The sequence below is a fragment of the Scatophagus argus genome, chromosome 9, assembly GCF_020382885.2.
Source record: "Scatophagus argus isolate fScaArg1 chromosome 9, fScaArg1.pri, whole genome shotgun sequence".
Taxonomy (NCBI): Eukaryota; Metazoa; Chordata; class Actinopteri; family Scatophagidae; genus Scatophagus; species Scatophagus argus.
The window spans coordinates 565,579-590,304 of NC_058501.1; the positions used below are offsets into that span (position 1 = coordinate 565,579).

A 24,726-nucleotide genomic window follows, 5' to 3' on the forward strand; every position below is an offset into this window, starting at 1 on the left:
TAAAATAATAACACAGGGCTGTGAATCAAGATAGCAAGCTTTTATTTCAGTTAAATACTTACTGTTGCACACACAGATAGATTACACCACTCACAAATAAAGCCTAAGACATACCATACTGCTTATAATTTTACCAACATTCCACTCAATAAAATATCTTAGTAGAATAGTAGAATACCTATTTATTCTGCGTAATAGTTGTTAAAATATCTATATGATGGCATTTTTTTCATATTGTTTTGTTTTTCCAAGCCACCTTTTGTTTTCATTAATTTATTGACAGACCACATATGCAGTCATATATTGTTGTGGCTTAAACGTATTTCTTTCTTTGCTTCCTGAGTTTCTGAAATTATTACCTTTAGTGACCTCTTTAATTTATTTCTCATCTAGCACGGTTAATTTTTGAAATTCGAAGCGGGTGTGTGTTTAAAGAGGCGTTGTTAGAGCCCTTCGCAGCTAACAAATTGTGAAAGTGTGGATGACTTACACGGGGCGTGGTTTGTAGGGTCTGCAAGGCTGCAGCTGGGCCCTTCTCATGAAAAAGCTGACATTTTGGACTGACGTCATAGAGCAGCGTAAGCTGCTGACGTGGATTTAGGAAGTGGCTGTCGAGCTGTTTCACCCGTTACTTCCTAACCTTAACTCTTTAACATTAATCTTTGCTATTGATTACCCACCATGAACTCATCATATTTAATACTTAGCTATCTGATAAAATAACAACGGAAGAGAAACCGGGCCAATTGCAAAGGTAGGGGACTTCTAATTAAATAACTGCCAAAGGCTAGCAAGCTGTAGTGCTGGTGCATCGTTGTTGACATATTAGCTTAACTTAGCGGTTGGATTATAACATGTAGTGCATTATTGCTGAAAAGAGCACGGCTATTTTTAAACAGCCGTCATATTTCGTGTTTAGCTCACGATGCTATGCTAATTCTGTCAGCTATTAAGCATAACAGTAGGCTCGTTCGAGGTTAACCAAATCTGCGCAGAATCGATCACCTGCGATCGCCGCAGACTGTATGCTGGTTAGATTTAGATCCGAATCGATTTATTTATAAACTTAGAAATAAACATAGACAGTGCCAGGGGTTTTCATTCACACAGTACATAAATTAACTCATCAAAAGGTTGTAGCGGCTACGCAGATTTGTGGTTTTGACAACTTTCTTATTTTTGGGAGTTTTAATTGGTGAAATGTAGTGTTTCAGCTGGTTTTGGAATACCAAAAACGAAAGTTTATAGTTGGCCAATTTGACCTTATTAACATGGAATTTAGTAAGAAGCAATATCAAATTAATTATATGGTACTGGTCTGTTTTGGCAATATCACTAGGAAGGAACCTTAACAGTACATTTTCATATGCCAGGGAAAATTCAGACTCAGTATGTAAGGAAATAAATATTTGAACCTCTCACCAAAAGGTACAGGATAAGGGATAGGTCCAAAACAGGTCACTTCCAATGACAAAATATGTCACTTTAATCTTTTAATCTTTAATAGCTCTTCAGAAGCATGTATACAATAATGTTCTTTTTCTCTCTTGGTGAGAATATATACAGGGGTAAAAGCAATGAATAATTTTGAGGGACACTTCCTTGATCTTATTAGTGTTGAAATAATTGAAAGGTGAACACCAAATCTTATTCCAGATCGGGTCTGGAGTGAAGCTGTTCCAATAGGAAACTACATTTGGGAGTAACAGTTTCACTTTGGAATAGAACTCGTATGTCACGGTTATTATTCCTCTTGTTTAGAAGCAAAACAGATCTGACCAACTCTAATAACAGCAGGGTCCAATAATAACAAAGACAGATTAAGTGATACTAAGCTCCTCAGCAGCTCAACAGCACTGGAGGGAATTGTGTCTAAAACTAAAGCATATTCCATTGATAGAATAGGAGCTGTAGAACCAAAAGAATTCCATGGTCAAACCAGTTTTTTTAGGAACAATGATTTGCTTGTATAAAATAAATGTAATATCTGTCAGGAGAAAAAATGTGCTTCTGAATTAAAGACCATGAGAGAAGCATTTGTTTGTGAAAGATCATTTTTCTGGGATTTTTTCAATATTGTAGCTGCACAGTAAAACAAACTTTAGACCTCCAAGTTTTGAAAACATAAAAGGTTCCTAACTGAAGTCAGATTTCTAAAAATTGTTTAATCCAGTTTATCTAGAAAATGTACAGAAATCCAAGAGGTTTAAACCAGCATGCTCATAGCAGTTCAGTAGGACTGTTTTCCTTATATAGTGAATCCTTTTCTATCATACAGAATTATACAGCATGTTATCAATAGCCTTAGAGCTCTGTTTATCTACATGCAGAGAAGCGGCGGTAACAAGATTCTTTCTTTGATAGAGAAATCTCATTGAAGCCATGAATTTAGTTTCTTTTGTACCATTACCATTGTAGGACTACAATTTGTAGAGCATCTCGTATTTTGGTTTTTTGTTGATAACTGTTCCAAGGTAAGTGACATAGTCTTTTACAGGAATATTAGAAATTTCATTTAAATTACAATCTCTCAGGGCAAACAGATCTAATTAGACCTGAGAAAAAGATCTAACTGTGTCTGTGTCTACCGACACCTGTTAAAAAAAAAATGAGTGAGTGAAAGATGAGTGAAGATCTCTCTCTGATGATTTCCTTTTAAGGGGCTGACCTTGATGTAATCAGAAAGTAATTGCACACAAATCATAAACAAATACAGCAAGATTGGACAGCCCTGTCTTATTCCACGATTCAGACTAGCTCTTGAGGAGGTGCATGTGCACAGTTTAATTGAGAAATTTGCATTATAAAGTTTTGTATAAGTGTGTATATCTGCAAGGTGGTATACCCCAAAGCCAAAAGTCTTCAGGGCCTGAAAATGTATGTTCAATCATATCAAATGCTTTGCAGAAATCCAGGAACAAAATAAAACTATAGTCCTAGACACCCTTTAATTTTTTGGCAAAAATAAGATAAGATAAGATGAGTCATGGAAAAAGAGTCACAGCAGCAGCCTTTGGAAGCACTTATGTTGTGGACTCTGCAGTTGGGACAAAGGACCTTCTATAGTGTTTCTTCCCACACTTATGGTACAGTAGTCTGTAGGAGCTTCACTGAGGATGAGAGGGGTTGCTCAGGATGCCTGACAGCTTGGCCAACATCCTCCTCTCACTCACCACCTCCACTGAGTCCAGAGGACAGCAGCCCAGGACAGAGATTCCCTTCCTGGCCTGTCTTTTTTTATGCCCCTCAGTAATACCTATGCTCCAGCAGAGGTTGCATCAGAAGGTTGCTGATGCAACCACAGTCTCATAGAAGAATCTGAGCAAGAATTTATAGTCATTATCAAGCAGAGACACAGGTGTTGGTTATGAGCAGTGGATCTTTTTTAGGTTTAGGGATAAAAGATAATAGATAATAATGATGGGATAATGCTGGGGGAAGAGCTTGTTTTTTGTACTTTCAATAAATACAACATGGAGGAATGGAGCTTATTTTTTTGCAAAAGCAATATAAAACCTCAGTCACCTCAGTCGCCTCAGAAAATAGAGGCGGCTCTGTGTGTGACTACAGTCCTGTACGCACTCTCAGCACTTCCAGTAATACATCCAAACACTGTGGAGTCATCAGAAAATTTCTGAAGATGGCAGATCTCTGTGAAGTACTTGAAGTCTGTGATGTAGCTAGTGAAGAGGAAGGGAGAGTGGACGGTCCCCTGTGGAACCCCTGTGTTGCTGATCATTCTGTCTGAAATGCAGCACTGCAGGCATACGTATTGTGGTCTGTCAGTCACAGGCCTGTTGTCGTGTTGTTTGTGGGGTTTTTTTGTGAATGATGTATCATTAACATGAACAAATTGAGGCTGATCTGATAAATAAGACTGAAAGCAGCGTAATGCGATTCTTTTAATGCCAATTAGGTGTTCCAGTCCGTGTAATAAGATGGAATGGTCAGCGGTGTTAAATGCAGCACTAAGGTCTAACAGTACAAGGACAGAGGTCCCTCATCTGATGCCAGTAGAAGGTCATTTGTGACTTTGACTAATGCTGTCTATATGCTATGATGAGCTCTAAAGCCAGATTGAAAATCCTCAAGTAAGGTATTACTATGTGGAAAGCTGATAGACTGTTCTCTCAAGGATCTTAGAGAGAAATGGAAGGTTAGATATTAGTTGCTTAAAACCTCTGGGTCAAGTGTGTGCTTTTTAAGGAGAGGTTTGACTACAGCTGCTTTAAAATAGCCTATTATTAGGGACAAATTGATCATATCTAATAGACAGGTGCCTAGTAAGGGTAAAACTTCTTTGAGCAGCTTAGTTGGGATTGGGTCTAAGAGGCATGTTGTTGGCTTAGATGAAAATATGAATGAATTTAACTGATGAAGGTCAATGGGAGAAAAGCAGTCAAGGTAATTATCTGCTGTTTCTGAGGTTCCAGTGTTTGATGTTAGATCAGTACCATCTGATGTCAGTAGGTGTTGAATTTTGTCTCTAATGTTTAAAATCTTGTCATTAAAAAGGGTCATAAATTCATTGCTGCTGAGGGTTACAGGGATACAAGGCTCGATAGCACTATGGCTCTCTGTCAGCCTGGCTATAGTGCTGAACATACACCTAGGGTTATGCTTGTTATCTTCAATTAATTTGAGCAATTGGCTGCTCTGGGAGTCTGTAGGACCTTCCTATACTATCTCTAAGGCTGTCTTGCCAGATTGAGCAAGGTTTTATAAGTTTGGAGGAGTGACATTTCCTTTCAAGTTTTTTGCGCATTTTGCAATTTGTGAACCTAAGTATTATGCCATGGTGCAAGTGTCTTTTGCCTTATGCGTTTCTTTTTTAGCGAGTCAATAAAGTCGATTGTTGTCCTTAATGAGCTTCCAGCACTGTCCACAAAATGGTCGATTGGAGAGGGACTACAATTGGCATAAGACTTTTCTTTAGTATTGTAATGTTCTGCAGTACCAAAACATGATACTGAAGTAAATGACAATAGAGTTGCTTCCTTAAATTTGGCCACAGCACTATCAGACAGTGTAGTAGTGTAGGAGTTTTTTTCTTGGTGGTATGTAGTCAAGTAATACAAACTCAAAAGTTATTAAACAACGGTCAGATAGAGTTCAAAAACTATTAAATGTTCTACTTCAATGCCAAATGTCAAAACAAGGTCAAGAGAATGATTGAAACAGTGAGTGAGTTTATGTACACACTGACAGAAGCCGATTGAATCTAATAAAGAGATTAAGGCTGTGCAAAGGCTATCATTACCATTCTCCACATGAATATTGAAATGGCCCATAATAATCACTTTATTAGTTTTAAGGACTAGACTCTATAGAAGCTCTGAAAATTCCAGTAGAAATTTAGAGTATGGGCCAGGGGCACGGTACACTACAACAATAAAAATTGGTGTAGTGTTTTCCAGGTTGGGTATGAAAGACTAAGAATAAGACTTTCGAATGAATGGAAGTTGACTTTAGCCTGCAACTCCATTTCCTTGGCTAGTGTCTTGAGGAATGTGAGTATTAATGTGACTGGGAGGAGTGGATTCATAAGCTAACATATTCTTCTGGCTGAAGCCAGGTTTCAGTTAGACAAAATAAATCTATATCATAATCTAATATTAATTCATTTACTAGTACAGCTTTAGATGTATGAGATCTGAAGATCTAAAGGTTTGGTATTTTGGGTGGGTAACTGTGCTAATGGGAGCGCAGAGAGGCGTATGGGACTTCAACTCTGTCTCCTGGTCTCAACTCTGGGTTAACATGTTTTGGTTTAGTAAGAAACTATGAGAGCTGCTGGGGATGAATGCCGTCTCTTCTAATGAGACCAGGTCTTCCCCAGAATGTCTGCCAATTATCTACAATGCTCACCGTTTGCTGGACACCACCTTGACAGCCAGTGATTGAATGATGACATGCAACTATGTCATCACTGGTCAGATTGGGAAGGGGTCCAGAGAATACTACGGAGTCCAACATAGTCTTTGCAAATGTACACACCGATTTATCATTAATGTTAGTGACCTCCGACTGGCGCAGCTGGGTGTCATTACTGCCGACATGTATTACTATTTTACTGTACTTACACTTATCTTTAGCCAGCAGTTTTCCCGTCTTCTTTCTCCATAATATAATATTTTTGATAAAAGCTTAATGTCCATGTTTAACAAGTTGATAGGTCGTTAAGATTAGCATTTGTCCCCTGGTTGATCCTTCTTTAGGATTAAGCTGATGTTTACCACTGTAAGTGTTCTGGACCTCAAGGGTATGGTTGAACATGCTCAACAGAGGTTTTATCCTCAGTGAACTGTATATAGAATTCTGAACTTAATTCGTCAGGCCCGGGAGTTTTTCCAGGTTGTGGGGGAGGACAGCTTGTGTTATTTCCTCTAATGTAATAGATCCAGTCGGTTCTGTTCTTTGTTTGTCATTCGGCTTAGGTAGGGATAAAATTGAGAAAAAGCTCTCCATAAGTTGCGGGGTCCATATAACACAGCTCTTCACATGTGATGGTTAGTACTTGCACCTGTTTTGTAGGATTATTATTTCTCATTTCTACCACTTATTTGGGCCAGGTCGTGGGAGCAGTAGTCACAGCAGGAAAGCCCAGACTGTCCTCTTCCCGTCTTCTCGTCCCTTCTTCCACCAGCTTGTCTGGGGGGACACTAAGTTGTTCCAAGGCTAGTCAAGTAGTCAAGAGATATGGTCCCTCCATCATGTCCTGGGTCTGCTCCGGGGCCTCCTCCCAGATGGACATGCCCGAAACAACTCCCCAGGGAGACATCTGGGAGGCATCCTGACCAGATGCCCAGACCACCTCAACTGGCTCCTCTTGATGTAGAGGAGCAGTGGCTGCACTCTGAGCCCCTCTTGCGTGTACAAGCTTCTCACCCTGTCTCTAAGGATGTATCCAGCCACCCTGTGGAGAAAATTCATTTTGGCCACTTGTCTTCACAGTCTTGTTCTAGGACACGGACATTTAGAATTGAGAGGCTTTCCCTTAACAGTCTTCCTTTTATTATAACACATCTCCCTGCACAATCCTTGACGCAGGCTTCCAGTTTACAAATAAGTTCTTTATTAATAAAGATACACACTCCTCTGCTGTTTGGATGTGCAGGATGCGAAGACTAACCTACCCATCACTAACTACAGGTCTACCACACCTACCCGTGACAGTGATGCTTTCCTCCCAGATGTGCCGAACGACTTTGATGCACAGTTTGAGGCACAGAACAACGTGACAGCGAGGAAGCCCACTCCTCTTCCCAACGATTAGGTGCTATGTTTTGCTGCAGCCGACACCGCGTAAATCCCCTGAACTATGCTATTGTTCCTGCGTGCTTCAAGGAAACCACCATCATTCCCGTTCCCAAGAAGTCATCAGCGTCCTGCCTTAAAGACTACTGACCCATCGCACTCACGCCCACCATCATGAAGTGCTTCAAGAGGCTAATCATGAGGCACATCAAGGACCAGGTGCCCCCCACCCTCTGCAGTTCGCATACCTTTGCAACTACTCAACGGATGACGCCATTACCACTGTGCTCCACCTGGCTCTCACTCACCTGGAGAACAAGGATACTTTTGTTCGAATGCTGTTTAGATTTCAGTTCAGCATTCAACACCATCATCCCTCAGTATTTGGTTGAAAAGGAAGCCTGTTTGGCCTGAACACCTCCCTCTGCAGCTGGATCCTGAAATTTCTAACCGAGAAACCTCAGAAAGTCCACTCTGAGAATAGGGGCCCCACAAAATTGTGTGTTCAGCCCTCTGCTGTTTACACTGCGGACTCATGAAGCATTCCGACTTTTACAGCTAGATTGTGCAATAGCTTCTTCCTCCAAGCCATAAGACTCCTCAATTCTGAGAAGCTGGACTGCATTCACTATACAAAACAATCCACATTGTAACCTTATACCTCGTAATGTGAAGCAAGAGCTAGTGATAGCAAGCAGTGAAGCAAAAGTTTCATGTACAGTGAAGCAAAAGTTTCCACAGAATTAGCCATACGTTTGAGTTGATACGTTTGGGTTTAAGCATATAGTTTAAATCAGTTCTCTTTAGTTTTATATCGGAGGGATGAATTATTTCCTATACCTTTTGTAACCCATTTGTTTAGGTCAAGCACTGTTAGTACTCGACTTTTACTCAACTTTCTGGCAAATTTTTCAGTTGTCTAACATTACATGCACAAATTTAGCTCAGTTCTGCTAGTTAGCTTAGCCTAGTGATTTACCATGGCTTCTCGTTCTCCCTCCCTCTCCTGCTCCTGCACTTTCTTTCTTGCTTGATGTCTCAAATGTTCAGCTATTCTACATACTGATACAAGAAATGAATGTAGCTTATTTTCCACGCTGACATTCACATACTGCCGCACAGAAGATCATCGGAGGCCCTCTCCCCTCTCTGATGGACATTTACACCTCTCGCTGCCTCAGCAGAGCCCAAAACACCAGCAAGGACAGCTCCCACCCTGGCTTTAACTTGTTTGACCTGTTGCCTTCAGGGAGGTGCTACAGGTGGATCAGGACAAGGACTAATAGATTCAAAAACAGCTTCTTCCCAAAAACAATAACCACCTTGAATTCTCACATGCATTGATTCCATAGTCCTTTCACCTCAACCACTGGTGTACAATACCTTTCTATATGCAATATCCCATCCATAATGTGCAATATACACTGTAAATAGCACCATATCTATTTTATATACTGTTTTGTTTATTCTTACTTTATTCTATGATTACACTGTTTGCACTGCGGAGTTGGCCGTCCATCAGTCCATTTTAAAGACAGTGATCGGCAGTTTTTCTGGGTCCCTGCCAAATCAAACCAGTGATGACATATTTATCTACAATTCATCATTCAGCCTCTGGCTGTCGAGGTGGTGTCCAGCAAACGACTTGGGTTTGGAGATAAATGGCATAGTCTCTGGGGAAGACCTGTTCTGACTTGGAGAGACAGCATTCATCCCACTTTGGATGGAGCAGCTCTCATATTTAGAAATCTGACCAGGTTTCTTAGTGAACCAAAGCCATGACAATCCAGAACCATGACAATCCAGGACTAAGACTAGCAGGCAGAGTTGCAATTCTGTACACCTCTCTGCACTTCCACTGGAGTATTTACCCACCCAAAATTCCATGGAGACAGTGTCTATCCCTTCACCACTTAAATAAAACAAATGCAGAAAGAAAAGGGTTTTCACATAAAAACCCATTAAAATGGAACGCCTACACTGTTGTAGTTCAGAAACATCCAACCATTTTCCATACCGCTTAACCATCGGGGTTGCAGTGGGGCTGGAGCCTGTCCCAGCTGACGGGTGTAAAGCAGGGTTCACCCTGGACTAGTCACCAGTCAATTGCAGGGCTGACACACAAAGACAGACAATCACACATGCTCACACCTAGAAGCAATGTAGAGTAACCTAATGTGCATGTTTTTGGAACTGTTGAAGGAAACTAGAGTACCCGTGGAAAACCCACAAAAGCTTAGGGAGATCATGCAAACTCTGCACATTCAGTTGAGTTCCACTAGGTTCCGTGCTCTGCCCAATACTGTTCTCCTTACATGTTTCCTGTAGGTAAAAGTCAAAGGTATTATACTTATCAATGAAACAGATCACTTAATTAAAGTTTGGGCATGTCATAAAGACATAAAAACCTTTATGACCTGCAATTTTCTGCTACTAAACTAAGAAAAAACGGAAATTATTGTTCTGGGCCCTAAGCATATTATAAACAAATTATCTAACGATATTGAAACTCTGAACAGCATTACCTTGACCTTCAGCACCACTGAAAGGAATGTGAGAATGGTCTTTGATCAGGATATGCCTTTAAACTCTCATAAAAAACAAATTTTAAGGGCTGCCTTCTTTCAGTTACCTAACAGTGCAAAAATCAGGCAAAAACATCAAGAAAAATGGGTCCATGCATTCGTTACTTCCAGGCTAAATTATTACAGCTCTCAATTATCAGATTGCCCCAGTTAGTTTCTCAAGACTCGCCAGCTAATTCAAATGCTGTTGCATGTGTATTGCAAGAACCACCATAAAAAGTCATAGCTTCCATGCTGGTTTCTTTACAATTGCTTCCTTTAAAATCATTAATAAAAATTCTTATCACATACAAAGCGCTTAAAGGTAAGGTACCCTTGTATCTTAAAGTTCTTATAATACTCTAATATCCAACTAGAGCATTACGCTTCCAGTTACCAATGTCCATATGAGTAATAAAATCCCGTTCCATAGTTACTTTATCTGTTTAAAGAGCTCAGCTTGAAAAGAACTGAGAATTCAGATAATTCAGTTTATAAACCAGGTGCGCAGTACACTGTAAGAAATAAAATGGACTGTACTGTTTTCCAGCTTTGGTGGTTTTGGTGGAAAATAATAAAGCTTTTTAATGACTTGTAATCAGTGTTATTGTCACACTGTTATTACATTTGTATTTATTTAGTTGTGGTGTTTTGGAATTTTGGGTGGGTGACTGCTCTGGTGGAAGTTCAGAGAGGCCTGCAGGACTCCAACTCTGGGTTGTCATAGTTATGCCTCTAGGCAGACATAGCCGTGACTGGAGGAATTGTTTTTTCCGGTTGTATGTCCCTGTACTTGAATCTGTCCCATTCTTGTTCACATAATGAACACTGAGACCTCACAGTGTGAGCCACAGCTCAAGAATTGATATGCTAAAATTTGATTCATTCAACACGATAACTCAGGAACAGAAGCAGGGATTGATCATATTTCACATTTTGATACTGAATAGGTGACATTAATCTAGGGTGTCCACCTTGAAACTCTGCTACATGTATAGATCATCTGTATTGCGGTGCTGTTTGGGCATGCATTGCTTTCAGTCTATAACAGATGTGTCTTGCTTTTATTCCACAGGTGTGGTTGTATTGCAGTGGTCTAATGGAAAAGCGTGACTGACTTTCACAGCAACAATGGGTAAGAAGAGGGTGCCAGATCTGTACAGAGCGCCCTTTCCCTTGTACTCCATAAAAGTGGACCGCAAGACAGGCTTAGTAATCACAGCAGGAGGAGGGGGGGCATCCAAAACAGGCATAAAGAATGCTGTGGTAAGTATTGATGATCAGATGTTTTAGTGATTGTTATTTCAACAGACGCTATGGCATCCCAGAAAGCTCAATGCTCTGTAACTTAAAAAAAAATATACAAGGACAAAGCATAAGAATATGTACATTGCATTATGTGTATTCTGTTGTATTTTCTGCTCTTGCATTTTTCTGTAATTGGAAGTCTTCTCTATCCATTGTTTTATCTAAATTGTGTGCATATATTGTCAAAGTGGCAAAGCAATTTCCTTCTACATTTGCTATTGTTTTTTTCTATTTGCATGTGTTTTGCCTATGTTGTACTGCATTGGGTGTTCAGAATACATTCAAAGAGGTTAGAACACAACTATATATGTATATTGCAAAAGTAATTCAACCCGTTGAGACGAGAACATGTTTAGTCTGGGGGCATACATGGACCTCCTGGATAGCAGATTACATTATGAGACTGTTCATACCTGAGCTAAAAATGCGTCTTGGGTGATCTGATCACAAGTTGACAGCTCTAAGTACATCACTTCATTCGTGGCATTACAGTATGTCTCCATATATATCTTGAGTGACTACTAGTGATTGAAACTCACTTCCTCAATCTATAGACATATAAACACATTTCCCCAAAACCACAAGCTGTGTTTTTATCATCAGAACGTTGCACAACAAAAGAAAGAACTCGACTTTTAAGATTAAGATTTTGAAACAGATTTGTGCACGCACAGTTAAAAGATTGTGGTCATATGCGCTTGAGCAATCTCAGACAGTCCACAATGTGTCTTGGGTGCATTCCTACCTGTAATGTCCCCAGAGCTGTCCTTTTGTGACTGGACCACCCAAGATCCATGTTAATGCCAGGTCTGAACAGGGCCTATGAGAGCTTGTAAACCAGCAACAGTAGCAGACACATGCTTGTGTGTTTCAGCACTTCCTGGATCTACAGCTGGTTGGAGGACACCAGTACAGTGCCAGTCTCCTTCATTCTCATGATACTGACACACGTGCCACCATGAACATGGCTGTAGGTCATGGTGTGATTGCTGCTGGGCAGGATGGGACCTGCTGTGTGATGAGGTTTGAACATACCACACAGACAAAAGAAAGCAAAGATGCTGCTAAAGATGGTGAGGCTTACTATTACAATCTCAAATGTAACTTCTAACTTAAAATATGCTACAGTATGTCACACTTATTTGATATGAGGCTGATTAATTTTTTGAATGTACAGGTACATACATGAGCATCAATACTATCTTTTTTAAATGTCTTATTACCTGTCACTTTACTAGTTTACTACATAACTGTTGTAGTGGTTGGTTAACACACATGGAAGCTTTCAGAGATCCATCAGCTGAAGAAAAAATCATTCCACCAAAAAGATATTACACCAGAGGCTTGTATCAAAGGCTTGTCCAATTGATTTTGATTATAGAAATCAACTGGAATCCAGTGCTGATTCATTTACCTGCATTGAATCATGCATGAATTGCATGCACAATGATAAAATTGCCAAAATTGCACATGTAAATAAAATAAATACACTACTCACAAAAAGTTAGGGATATTTAACTTTTGGGTGAAATTTCAAAGTGCACCTAAAATGCACTATAACCTTTACAGGTGAACTTAATTTGACCTTCTCTAAACTTTTTCTCAGGTCCAACTGTTCAGTGTTTCAGCACTTATTGCTTACCATGCTGTTCTCCAACACGGTGATTAACTGCAAAAATGTGATCCAGTCAGTCTCATGTCAAGTCTCATCCATGAATCAACTGAATGTTCTGATTCAATAACAATTTGTATTTACAGTGGCTTACAAAAGTATTCATACCCCTGGAACTTTTCCGCATTTTGTCACTTCACGACCACAAACATAAATAAATTTTATTGGCGTTTTATGTGAAAGACCAACAGAAAGCGGCACACAATTGTGAAGTAGAAGGAAAATTACACATGATTTCCAAATTTTTTTTTTTACAAATATAAAACTGACAAGTGTGGCGTGCAAAAGTATTCAGCCCCTTTTCCCTGAGTGCAACAAATTGCCGTCAGAAGTTGCCTGATGATTGCTGAATGATCGAATGTTGACCTAATGATTAAATAGAGTCCACCTGTGTGTAATCCAGTCCTTCTCAAATAGTATTACTATTTGACCCTGGGGAACATGCTTTTTTTGCCGTACTAGAATAAAGTGTAATTGCACATCCACTACAGTAGTTGGCAGTGGCGCTCTCATTGTCAGAGTGTGCGCAGGGAGTATTAGCTCTGTGGTGTAGGGGTTTTTTGCACCGAGCAGGCGATATGAAGTGCAGTAAACGAACCGTTAAGAGACAACATGAAGAAATTTTTAACAGGGATGAGAAGAAAGGCGGAGAGAGACGAAGATAATGAGACAAAAGTAACTCACCCGAAAGCTAAGACGAGGAAATATGATGAAGCATATGTAGCGCTTGGCTTCACTGTGACTACAGTGGGAGACGAAAGACCGGTGTGTTTACTGTGTCTGAAAATGCTGGCAGCGGACAGCATGAAGCCAAATAAATTAAGGCGCCACTTGAAGACATTACATCCCAATCATGCTGATAAGCCGCTGGAGATTTTTCAGCCAAAACGTGCCGAATATTACCAACAATCATCCCGCTTTGTGAATGCTACTTCAGTAAACCAGCGAGCACTGTTAGCATCATATAAGGTGGCGTATCAAATTGCTAAAATCTTTTCTGTTACAGACTAAAAAACAATGTTAATAAAGTTATTTTTTGTTGTAAGTTGAACTATATCTCTTTCTTTTTTCTTTTTTGTTTTCTTTAATGTTAACAAGGATACAATGTTATGCGGAGGTGTACTTATAACAATTTTATAGACAAATGCTATAATTTATAGTCGCGGCAGAGAGTGGGTGGGGGGCGCGAATTGTTTTCTTCTTGCTGGGGGGGCGTAACAGAAAATAAGCAGGAAGCACTGGTGTAATCTAATCTCAGTATAAATACAGCTATTCTGTGAAGGCCACAGAAGTTTGTTAAGAGAATTTTGGACAGTAAACAGCATGATGAAGTCCAAGGAACACACCACACAGGTCTGGGATAAGGTTGTAGAGAAGTTTAAAGCAGGGTTAGGCTATAAAATGATTTCCCAAGCTTTGAACATCGCACAGAGCACCTTTACTTTTCATTCGTATTCTAGTTTTGTGTCTTTCTGTGTAAGTACTGAGAGCAAAATCACACCAGAGTCATATTCCTTGTGTGTGTAGGTGTCAAAATAGTGACATTTTAATTAGATCTGCATGATCTGAGCAAAATCTGTGATGTATGATAATGTTGTTCAGTATTGGGATAACAAAATTCACTGTCATTGTTCTAGGCTCTTAAGGTGGAACCATCCATACATTATCAAGAGTTTCTGTGTTCTGATATGTGTGGCTTTTATTGGCTCTTTATTCCAACTGGGCTTTTTATGACTACTAGGGCATATGTGTTAATGACTTGGATCTTATTCTTCCCTTTGAGCTCACTCCTCGGGACTTGCCTGATTCTCTGAAAGTATTTGGATGTTGCTGACCTCCTCTCTTTCTCCTACTTGGTATTTGCCTATGGGATACCCAGCTACTTGTAACTGGTCCTGTATGTCTGTTATTCTGCCTGGTCTTTTAGTCCTTTCAGTCCTCCTCTCTCTCCCTTTTTGTCTTGATTTAACCACCCTGGTTCAGGCTAAATGACATCCCATTGTTATTTCGGTAGATCCTGCTGAGGTAGATTAGTGAGTCAACATCTCGCTCACTCCTGGCATACAGCATATTGTCATCCATGTATAGGAGGTGGCTGATGGTAACTCAGCTTTTGAACTTGATCTTAGGGTGTTCAGGCCTCAGAGCGGTAGTGGAGACAGTGAGACCAATCATGTGTGCACCTCAGTATCTTCCACTGTCATGGCTGGTAGAATTGTATCAGCCGGTTGGAGTCTGTCCTCATGTATCCTCTGCCAACTGGTCAGCCTTTCAAAAGTGCTACGTTGTATTCATACTCTTGGAGCCACAGACTCTTATTAGAGGCTTGTCTCTGGTGGAAAAGCCAGTGATTTTACATACTGACATGTCCAGCTTTGATTGGGTGTATGTCTTAGTTCACTAAAACCCTGTTCCTGTTTTATCTCTGCAGTGGGAAACAGCATGCAGCACGGTGATGTCAGGCGACGAGCTGGGAAAGGGGACAAAGGTGGACAAGATGGAGCTGCACCATCTGGAGATAAGTCCAGTATTAAGGAAGAAACGGCTCACATCTATGTGACTGGTTTGGCTGAAGTGCAGTCGGACCTGAACCCTCAGGATCCACTCCAGAAGGTGGTTAGATTCAGTCCTGATCTTACCCTTCTGCTGACAGGAGGCACAGATGGGCACATCCGAGTCTGGGAGGTAAACACTGTCAAGTTTTTCTTTTCACTTCAACACTATTTTTACAACCACCATGTTTGGGTTGGTGTAGTCAGGCTCCGGCCAAATATTGCTTTAGTTTGACTTGATTGTGAATGTTCAGTGGATGTCAGTAATTGATTGATGGCTGGTTGGATGCTCCTTATTGTGATCTGTCCTACAAGTTGATCTTTGTTGAGCTTAACCTTAGTTACACCTAGAGCTAAAAATGGATTAATCAGTCGGTCAGTGTACAGAAAATTGGTGACCCATTTTGATTTAATCATAGAAGTTATGTAGTCATTTAGGATAAAAACTAACTTTATATACGGTTATATGCTCATTTGTTTAAAAAAACAAATTACAGCTTTGTGTGCAGTGCGACCACATAAGAAGCTTTAGACTGTTTAAACAAGTTAATTGAAAACAGACTGTACAACAAACTGTATCACATAAACCGTTCCTATTGCCCTTTGTAGACTGACTAACATCCTGGTTGACCTCTGACCTACTACAGTCAAAATGACCATACTGGAAATTTTGGTTTTGTTCACTTTCAGAGTCATTAAAGGTGTGTATGTGAATGCAGCAATTGTACTCAGATGTGAGGACAGAACATGCACAATGAGATAACCAAGAAAGGGTTGTCTCGACTCACAACCAAATGAACCCAGACGCTTTTGTGTGTTGTGAAAGCAAACTTCCAAGGAGTTAATGATAGCACATATGTGATTTTAACACAGTATCAAAAGCTAAACTACTGATAAATCCATGTGCTGATTGTGAAATCTACGGAGCAAGGGATCATAGATCTGTATAAGCCATGTTTATATATTTTCCCAGCTTAAATAAAAAGCTGTTTTAACTGCTGGGCTTTTATCCTGCTGCATGTACATTTTCAGTTTACTAAGTCCATGAAAAAGTACGTGATGGTGCCTTTTCTTCTTATCTCTACTATTTAGTCATTATTCATAACATTTAGTTGATTTACAACCTAATAATACTATTAAAACTTATTATGAGTGAGTGTGAGCTCTTTGTTACCCCAAGGTACATACACATCAGTGGCATTAGAGTGCTGCATAAACTTCTGTTAGTCACCAGAGTTCCCAGTAGGGATCCTAATGATGTAATGATGATGCAGGGTGACAGTTGCCAAAACTGTCCAATTAAGTTACCTCTCAGTCTGTATAACATCAAGTACGAATCAGACCAGAACTAAAACAACAGTGTATGTTTTTCCCCTTGATTCAGATCTAATGAACCAGGAGTAAAAACAGCCAAAGTGAGATTTGTTCAGTTTTGTTGAAGTGTGCTGTAAAAACGCTGCTACTGTACTGCTGTTGGTTCTTTCCAGATATCAGCCATGTAACTGGTTAACCAAATATTACCATGACCAAAAAAGAATGATGGAGGAAATGACAAATACATAGTTATACTGTATATTTTGATTGTTGTCATGTTTTTTGATGATGATATTGATGATAAATATAAGTATGTATGTATAATAACCTGGTCATTGGACTCTTCTTGACTCTTCTACAGTTTCCATCCCTGAAAAAAAAGTTTGACTTCAAAGCACATGAAGGGGAGATTGAAGACTTGGATATGAGTCTAGGAAACAAGGTGAAACATTGACTTCTTCATTGATTCTCTTGGTGAGGATATTTAATGTAAATAATTGCATTATTACTGGTCCATTTGTAATTATCAGCATGTTCTCATGCAGCACCTGGTGACTGTGGGCCGAGACTTTTCCTGCAGTGTATGGACTGGCAATCAGTTGGCTATGGGTCTTAAATGGCTTGAAACCAAGCCTCAAATACCTGAGAAGACTTATCGATATATGGCTTGCAGGTAAAAATTAACAAAAAGACAAACAAAAGAAAAGTCCTCTTCTGTGAAAGAGCATTTAAGATGTTCACCTCACCTTATCCAGCCATGTTGTTGATGTTGAACAGTGACCATACATGGCTACATTTTAATGTATTTCAGGTTTGGAAAGGTAGAAGACCAAAAAGACGCCCTGAGACTGTACACAGTACAGATCCCCCATAAGCGAGACAGAAAACCTCCTCCTTGCTACCTCACCAAGTGGGATGGCAAGAGCTTTTTGCCCATGTTGACAGCTCCCTGTGGCACTGAGGTCATCTCTAGTGTGGCTGTGAGGTAACTGAGATGTTCATATTATAACATGTTAACCATGGATGCTGAGAGACTCACATTGGTCACCAGGAAAGTAGGATTTGAGTGAACCTACCTTTCATGTGATCTCTTTGCTTGAAGCTGTTACACTGTTACCTTTTTTTGAAGTATAGTGCTATGTCTGCCACCTCACTCTCTACTGAGTTAACATGACAGCAGGCACCTGTCAAAGAAAGGTTGTTTGCGTCTTTGTCAAAGCTACATGGTCTCATTGTAATTAATCTATTCATGGACATACTTTATGGCCTGTACGATGCCTGCAGAGAAAGTGAAGTATTTGGAACAACAAATGTAATCTAATGAAATGAAGATAGCTGAATATCCTTTAAACAGTTGATTCTACTGATTTATTTATTTGCTTTTCTCGGTATCTGTGGCAGTTTGGCTCTAAGTTGTATATATTATAGTGAACTAATTAAACCAACTAACTAAAGTAAAATATATATCTATATATAGATATGTATAGATACACACAGACACTGGATGAGCTATCCAGTGGGTATGTGTGTAACACTACAGCTCACCCTCCTTGTGGCTTCATGATTTGCATTTGCTTGCAGGATTCCAAGGTATTTGTAGCTATTCTGAACATCTGTAATGTTTCTTTCTGGTAATTCAGCCCCCTCCATTTTGATCATCTTCCCTCTCTTTATTACCATCCTACCAAATGACATTCCAGTGTCATCGCTGTAGATCCTGGTGATGTCGTTCAGTGGTGCCTTTTTCTTCCATGTGTTCTTCTGTTATTATTCAGGCTCAGCCCTGGGTGGATGTATTCTCATGTTATTTCCCTGGCACTGGGAGTACACTTTGGATGGTTCGGTTTAGCTTCTGCTTCTCGTTTGTATCTCTTCAGATGGGCAGCCAGCGCTGTTGGAGCCAGTAAAAGGCAGCGTGTGTGGCCGGGATCTCTCCTCCCCCGCAATCAGCCTTAAACACCTGTAGACAGGTGGGCAGGTGTGTATGTGTAGAAGAAAGGAGGAGGAGAGAAACAGTTTTGTTGCCGCAATATGATTTAATCAATTGGAAATTCATGTTATTTTTGAGCCAATCATTGTTTTTTTGCCAAAGACAACCACGGAGAAGATATTTTTTTGTTAAAAAAGATAAGGAACCAAGTTGTGGATCTCCGTAAGTGCCTTTTTTTTCATATGCGAGTCACAATCCTCCTCCAAACAAAGGGCCTAAAAACTGGCCGCAACAGTAACGAAGCTATTAAAGGACTCCCAAGAAGAAAACAAGTTATTCAGTGCTTCAGCCTTCAGATTTCGAAACAAAATGAAGCGGCGCACAGCGAATGCAGCAGCAAAAGGAATTTGGTCTGCACTGGTGTGAGTAGCAAAATCAGCTGATCGAATTTATGAATGAAAGCTAGTAGCGCAGCATAAACGGACATTCAAACGCTGGTACTGAAGCGATTCCAGCTGCAAATGGTGAAATGGTCTTCAAGAGAAAGCAGGTTTGTCACAATGTGAATGGGAAAACATTCAAATTAAAGTTATTTGGATTGAGGGCGGCACGGTGGTGCAGTGGTTAGCACTGTCGCCTCATAGCAAGAGGGTCCCAGGTTCGAATCCCGGTCTGGGCCCTTCTATGTGGAGTTTGCATGTTCTCCCTGTGCCTGCGTGGGTTTTCTCCGGGTACTCCGGCTTCCTCCCACAATACCAAAAACATGCGCATTAGGTTAATTGGCTACTCTAAATTGCCCCTAGGTGTGAGTGTGAGAGTGTGTGGTTGTTTGTCTTTGTGTGTTGGCCCTGCGATTGACTGGTGACCAGTCCAGGGTGAACCCCGCCTCTCGCCCGTAGTCAGCTGGGATAGGCTCCAGCTCCCCCGCGACCCTGACGGATAAGCAGTATAGAAAATGGATGGATGGACATTTGGATTGAAGAAACAAAATGCGGAGCACAGGTCAAGCTCAAGCAGAGGAACAATTTCAGTTGTGCATAGCGACACGCAGAGCTAATTCAGCAGCATGCAAGCGCAGAAAGAATGAAGTAAAGTCTCTAATGGTGGAGGATGTGAACGTTGATCACATTGACAACAGTTCAAATATGCCCATGTTTCTGTGCAAAACTTTCTGTCTGAAGAGGAAAAGGAAGTGAATTATAATGATTGGTTTGAGCCAAGAATGATCAATATTAATTATTTTATCAAAGAGGCTAAAGAATGGAAAAGACATTATTTTGCACAATTTAAGGTGGGACCAATGGACATTGAAATACTGTCAATTGTATCAGAGGGGCAATCTACCACCAAATCAAGGACTTCCTTTGTTCAGTCAAGCAATTAAAAGCTAAGGCTGAGAATGCAGCACTAAAGGCTGAAGCTTTTTAAAAGGAAACACATCCTGCTGGTTCAAGAAGCCAAATTGAAAACTAAATTAGAGCAAACAGAGTTGGAAGCAAAACTTGCTGCAGCAAATGCAAAAATGAAAGCTCTACAGAATGAAGCTGAACAGGATCAGGCTGAGCAAGTGGAACCTCAAGCTGTTGACATGAATGAATGTTATGAATCTCAAAACGCAAAAAGTAGAACAAAGCACGAAAATGAGTAGGAGTACTGTCACAGTTCTGTCACAGAAGAGGAAAGTGAAGAAGAAAAAGAAGATTCATTTCTAAAGATAGGAGCTGTACCAAGAACTCCATTGCAAAGAACATTGCGAGACAACTCCCCAATTCCAGTTCCCAGGAAACCTGAAGAAAATGTACAGCACCAGACAGCAGATGTAAACCACCTAACTCACAGTTCTGCTCATAGTCCAAGAATCCAGAATAGACAGGACTTAAATAATGAACTTGTTCCAGGACAAAGTGACATTGCTCAGTTAATCATTTCACAACAAAATGAGAGACCTCCCAGTGTTTGTTGATAATCATCTCACATACCTGTCTTTCATAAATGCATTTGAGCACTTATCAAAGGGAAGACAGAGAACAATCAGGACAGATCAGGTTTACCACGTGACCTTGTCCACAGCTGTCTGCATATGAATGTAAACAGAGGTTATCCTGAAGCTAAACGCCTCTTAAAAGAATACTTTGGGAATGAAATAAGATTTCAGAATCTTATTTGGAAAAAGCGTTAAATTGGACAGTAATTAAAGCTGAGGATGGAAAGGTATTACAAGTCCTACACTATATGGGTGAGCTTGATAATGCCTCAAATTTGAGATTAATCACTTCCAAACTGCCCTATAAGCTTTGTGAAAAGTGGCGAACAGCAGCATATGAAGCATGACAGAGAACACAAAGGAGAGTCAGATTTCAACGTTAAGTGGAATTTGGAAAAAAAAGTTGAGTTTCTGAGAAATAATGGATTCTGTTTTGGATGTTTAATTAAAGGACACATACGCAAAAACTGCAAAAGGAGATTAATATGTGAAATATGTCAAATGAAGCATCCTTCATTCATCCTTCTTCACATGGAACATGCAAAAGCAAAGGAAAATAAAGTAAATGAGACAAAGGAAACCCCCAATAAGCAGCATCTTCACCTGGAGATGTAACTGGGTCCGGAAAAGACTGTGCACAGTTTTGTTCCTGTTCGTGTGAAGCTGACAAAGGAGAGCAAGTACATACTCACCTATGCATTCCTGTTAAGACAGATGAACTCCATCATTTCTGTGAAACAGGCTATGGCACTGTGATTCACAAACCACCAGGGGAACAGTTCCATGTCACTTTTGTGTTTTGAAAAGCCAGAGTAGCTCCCATCAAACAGATCACAATACCTTGACTTGAGCTCATTGCAGTAACACTGGCTGTGAAAGTGGCCTGGATGTTAAAGAAAAAGCTACAAATGCCACTGGAAGAACCAACTTTCTGGACAGATAACACATCTGTATTGAAATACATTCCCAATCAAACCACCAACATTTCACATATTTGTGTCAAGCAGACTTGCAATAATTCATGACCTGTCACAGCCCAGACAATGGTGACATCAACTCAAAGGAAAATCCTGCTGATAATGCATCACGTGGACTGCATGTAGAATCCTTTCTGAACTCAAGTGGCTGAAAGGACCACCATTCCTGGAGAAAGTCAGAAGTGAATGGCCAGATACTTCACACAGACCAGGAGAGATCTCTTCAGAGGACCCTGAAGTGAAAAAAAAACCCATCACAGTTAATAGTCTAAAAATGGAGAACAAAGATCCAGTGAGCACACTGATTAATTACTACTCCTCATGAAAAAAGAGCCGTAGCATAGATACCGAAGGTGAGGAAAGGGCTTCATATGATGAGTCAGGGGAGAAAGGCTTACCTAGGACATGTACAAAAGGAACCTCAGAAAACAAAATGAGAACAACTTAAAGCAGCTAACAGCATGGAAACATTGACTGTGGGTGACATTAAAGAGGCACACTCCTAACACTCAGATAGACCTCTTGGAAAACAGAAAAACACTAGCTTGAAAAGCTCAAATTCCAAGTTGGATCCAGTCATTGACAATGGCATCTTAAGAGTAGGAGGCGGATAAATAAAACTGCCATTCCAGTTGATCAGAAAAATCCAATTATCCTACCTAAAGCTTCATGCCTTTCATCTCTTACACTTTGCCCCATTCACCACTGGTAGGCCACGCTGTAAGGGGTCATATGCTGTCTCGACTGAGACAGAGATTCCGGCTACCTCATGCAAACTCTATAGCCAGGAAGATCATAAGACACTGTGTTTTTTGCAGACGCATGCAATCAAAACCCACACATCATAAAATGGCAGATCTGCCTGAAGATCGTGTTATGGCTAGATCTAACACCGTTCAGTCATGCAAGTATTGACTATTTTGGACCTATAGAAGTAAAAAGAGGCAGATCATAAGTGAAACAGTGGGGAATCATTTTCACTTTCCTTGTGAGTTGAGCAGTACATCTGGAAATGGCTCTGCATAAATGTGATTTGCAGATTACATGCCAAAGAGGGATCAGTATTAAGCATCAGAACAGACTGTGGAACTAACTTTGTAGGAACCAGAAAGGAGCTACAGGATGCTCTAAAAGAGATAAATAATAAAAAAAAAAAATCAAGATTCACTGCTGTCAGATGGAATTAAATGGACATTTAACCCTCTTTTTGGAGCACATCATGGTGGATTTTGGGAACGATTAGTCAGGTTGATCAAAAAGATTCACCTCTCTGTCTTAAAGCAACAATCACTGAATGATAAAACTTTGAAAACTGCTGTGTGAGGTCGAAGCAATCCTGAACGATCGGCCAATCACGTCTGTCTCAAGTGATCCTAAAGATTTGGAGCCATTTACACCAAACCATCTACTTCAACTGAAAACAAAACAAACTTTACCACCAGGACTTTTTGTAAAAGAAGATCTTTATTCCAGGAGAAGATGGAGACAAGCCCAGTATCTGGCTAACCTTTTCTGGAAAAGGTGGATAAAGGAGTATCTTCCCATGATGCAGCAATGAAGTAAGTGGCATCACGAAAGACAGAACCTTCGAACTGACGACCTTGTCATTATTATCGACGACACAGCACCAAGAAACTCATGGTTCATGGACTGTGTTCTGAAGACCTTTCCAGATGCCTGCGGATTCGTCAGAAGTGTTTTGGTGAAAACCAAAACTACTGTCCTTCAGAGGCCCATAAGTAAACTGTGCTTGCTTATGGAGGCTGCAGACTGACTGGCATAATGAGCTTGTACTCTGATGTTTGATTTAAAAATGAAATATATTAAGTATGAAAGATTTCTGTTAAAATCTGGCACGTTATGATTTAATTATTATTACAGCTCCCATTGAATAATGAATAATTTAAGTAACTGTCCTGCTGAAGCCATAACAATTAGGGGCCGGAATGTTGGAGCCAGTAAAGGCAGCGTGTGTGGCTGGGATCTCTCCTCCCCCGCAATCAGCCTTAAACACCTGTAGACAGGTGGGCGGGTGTGTAAAAACTTTGAGAGATAAAAACTTTGATCCAGCAGGAAATTGTTGAGCCAGGGTTGCAATACAAAGAAGCATACAAAAGTAGAAAGTAATTTCCCCACAAAATATAATAATATATATAAAAAAAATAACAGAGTACAATAAAAATAGAGATATAGATAGATCATTTCAGATAAGGAGTAGAACTGCAACAAATAAGATGTGGATACAATCTTAAAGTGTTAATTGTAGTGCAGGATAAATTGCTATTGTCCTGTGTGGAGAAAGGGGATGGGTTGAAGAGTTTGATAGCCACAGGGAGGAAGGACTTAATGTGGTGTTCTGTCGAGCACCTCAGTGGTCTCAGTCTACGACTGAAGGTGCTGCAGTAGGATTCCAGTGTGGCATGCAGGGTGTGAGACTTGTTGTTTAGGATGTTGAGCAGTTTCCTCAGCATCCTCTGCTCAGACACCTCTGCCAGAGACTGTAGTTCCACTCCCAGGACAGAGCCAGCTCTCCTGATGAGCTTATTGAGCCTGTTGGCATCAGCTGTCTTCACCCTGCTGCACCACAGTGTAGAAGATGACACTGGAGACCACTGAGTGGTAAAACATGTGCATGTCCTGCAGACATTAAAAGACCTGAGTCTCCTCAGGAGAAAAATGCAACTCTGCCCTTTCTTGTAGAGGGCATTGGTGTTGACTGTCCAGTCAAGTTTATTGTCTATGTGGACCCCTAGATACTTGTAGCAGTCCACAATGTCCACCTCAGTACCACTGATGTTGACAGGAAGAAAGGAGGAGAAAAACAGTTTTGTTACCACAGTATGATTTAATCAATTGGAATTTCATGTCATTTCATGCCAATCATTTTTTTGCCAAGGACAATCATGGAGAAGATATTTTTTTGTTCATAAAGATAAGGAACCAAGTTGCGGATCTCCGCGGTGCTTTGTTTTCATATGCGAGTCACACTTCTCCTCCAAACAAAGGGCCTACAAACTGGCTACAACAAGCACTGTGAGTCTTTGTATGGCAGTCTTCAGGGCCTCAGGTGTAGACAAGGTTGCCAGGTATCCATTGTTACCATTGTCATTTTTTAATTCTCAGGTCAGCTGAAATAAAGGTCAAAGGTCTCAGGTCAAGCTGCCGTGG

General features: G+C 40.4%; 1 protein-coding gene across 3 annotated transcripts in view; it reads left to right on the forward strand.

Moving 5' to 3' along the window:
- The first annotated feature begins 558 nt into the window (after positions 1-558).
- preb (prolactin regulatory element binding) overlaps positions 559-24,726 on the forward strand; it is a 32,448-nt gene continuing 8,280 nt past the window's right edge. For 2 of the 3 annotated variants that reach the window (XM_046398940.1, XM_046398941.1), the window contains exons 1-7: positions 559-754; positions 10,897-11,087; positions 12,004-12,202; positions 15,233-15,486; positions 17,029-17,109; positions 17,198-17,340; positions 17,479-17,652. In XM_046398940.1, coding sequence (XP_046254896.1) covers positions 10,953-11,087; positions 12,004-12,202; positions 15,233-15,486; positions 17,029-17,109; positions 17,198-17,340; positions 17,479-17,652 — 986 coding nt within the window. In that variant the 5' untranslated portion in view covers positions 559-754; positions 10,897-10,952. The remainder of the gene's footprint in view (positions 755-10,896; positions 11,088-12,003; positions 12,203-15,232; positions 15,487-17,028; positions 17,110-17,197; positions 17,341-17,478; positions 17,653-24,726) is intronic. The other variant, XM_046398942.1, reaches the window with a different exon arrangement.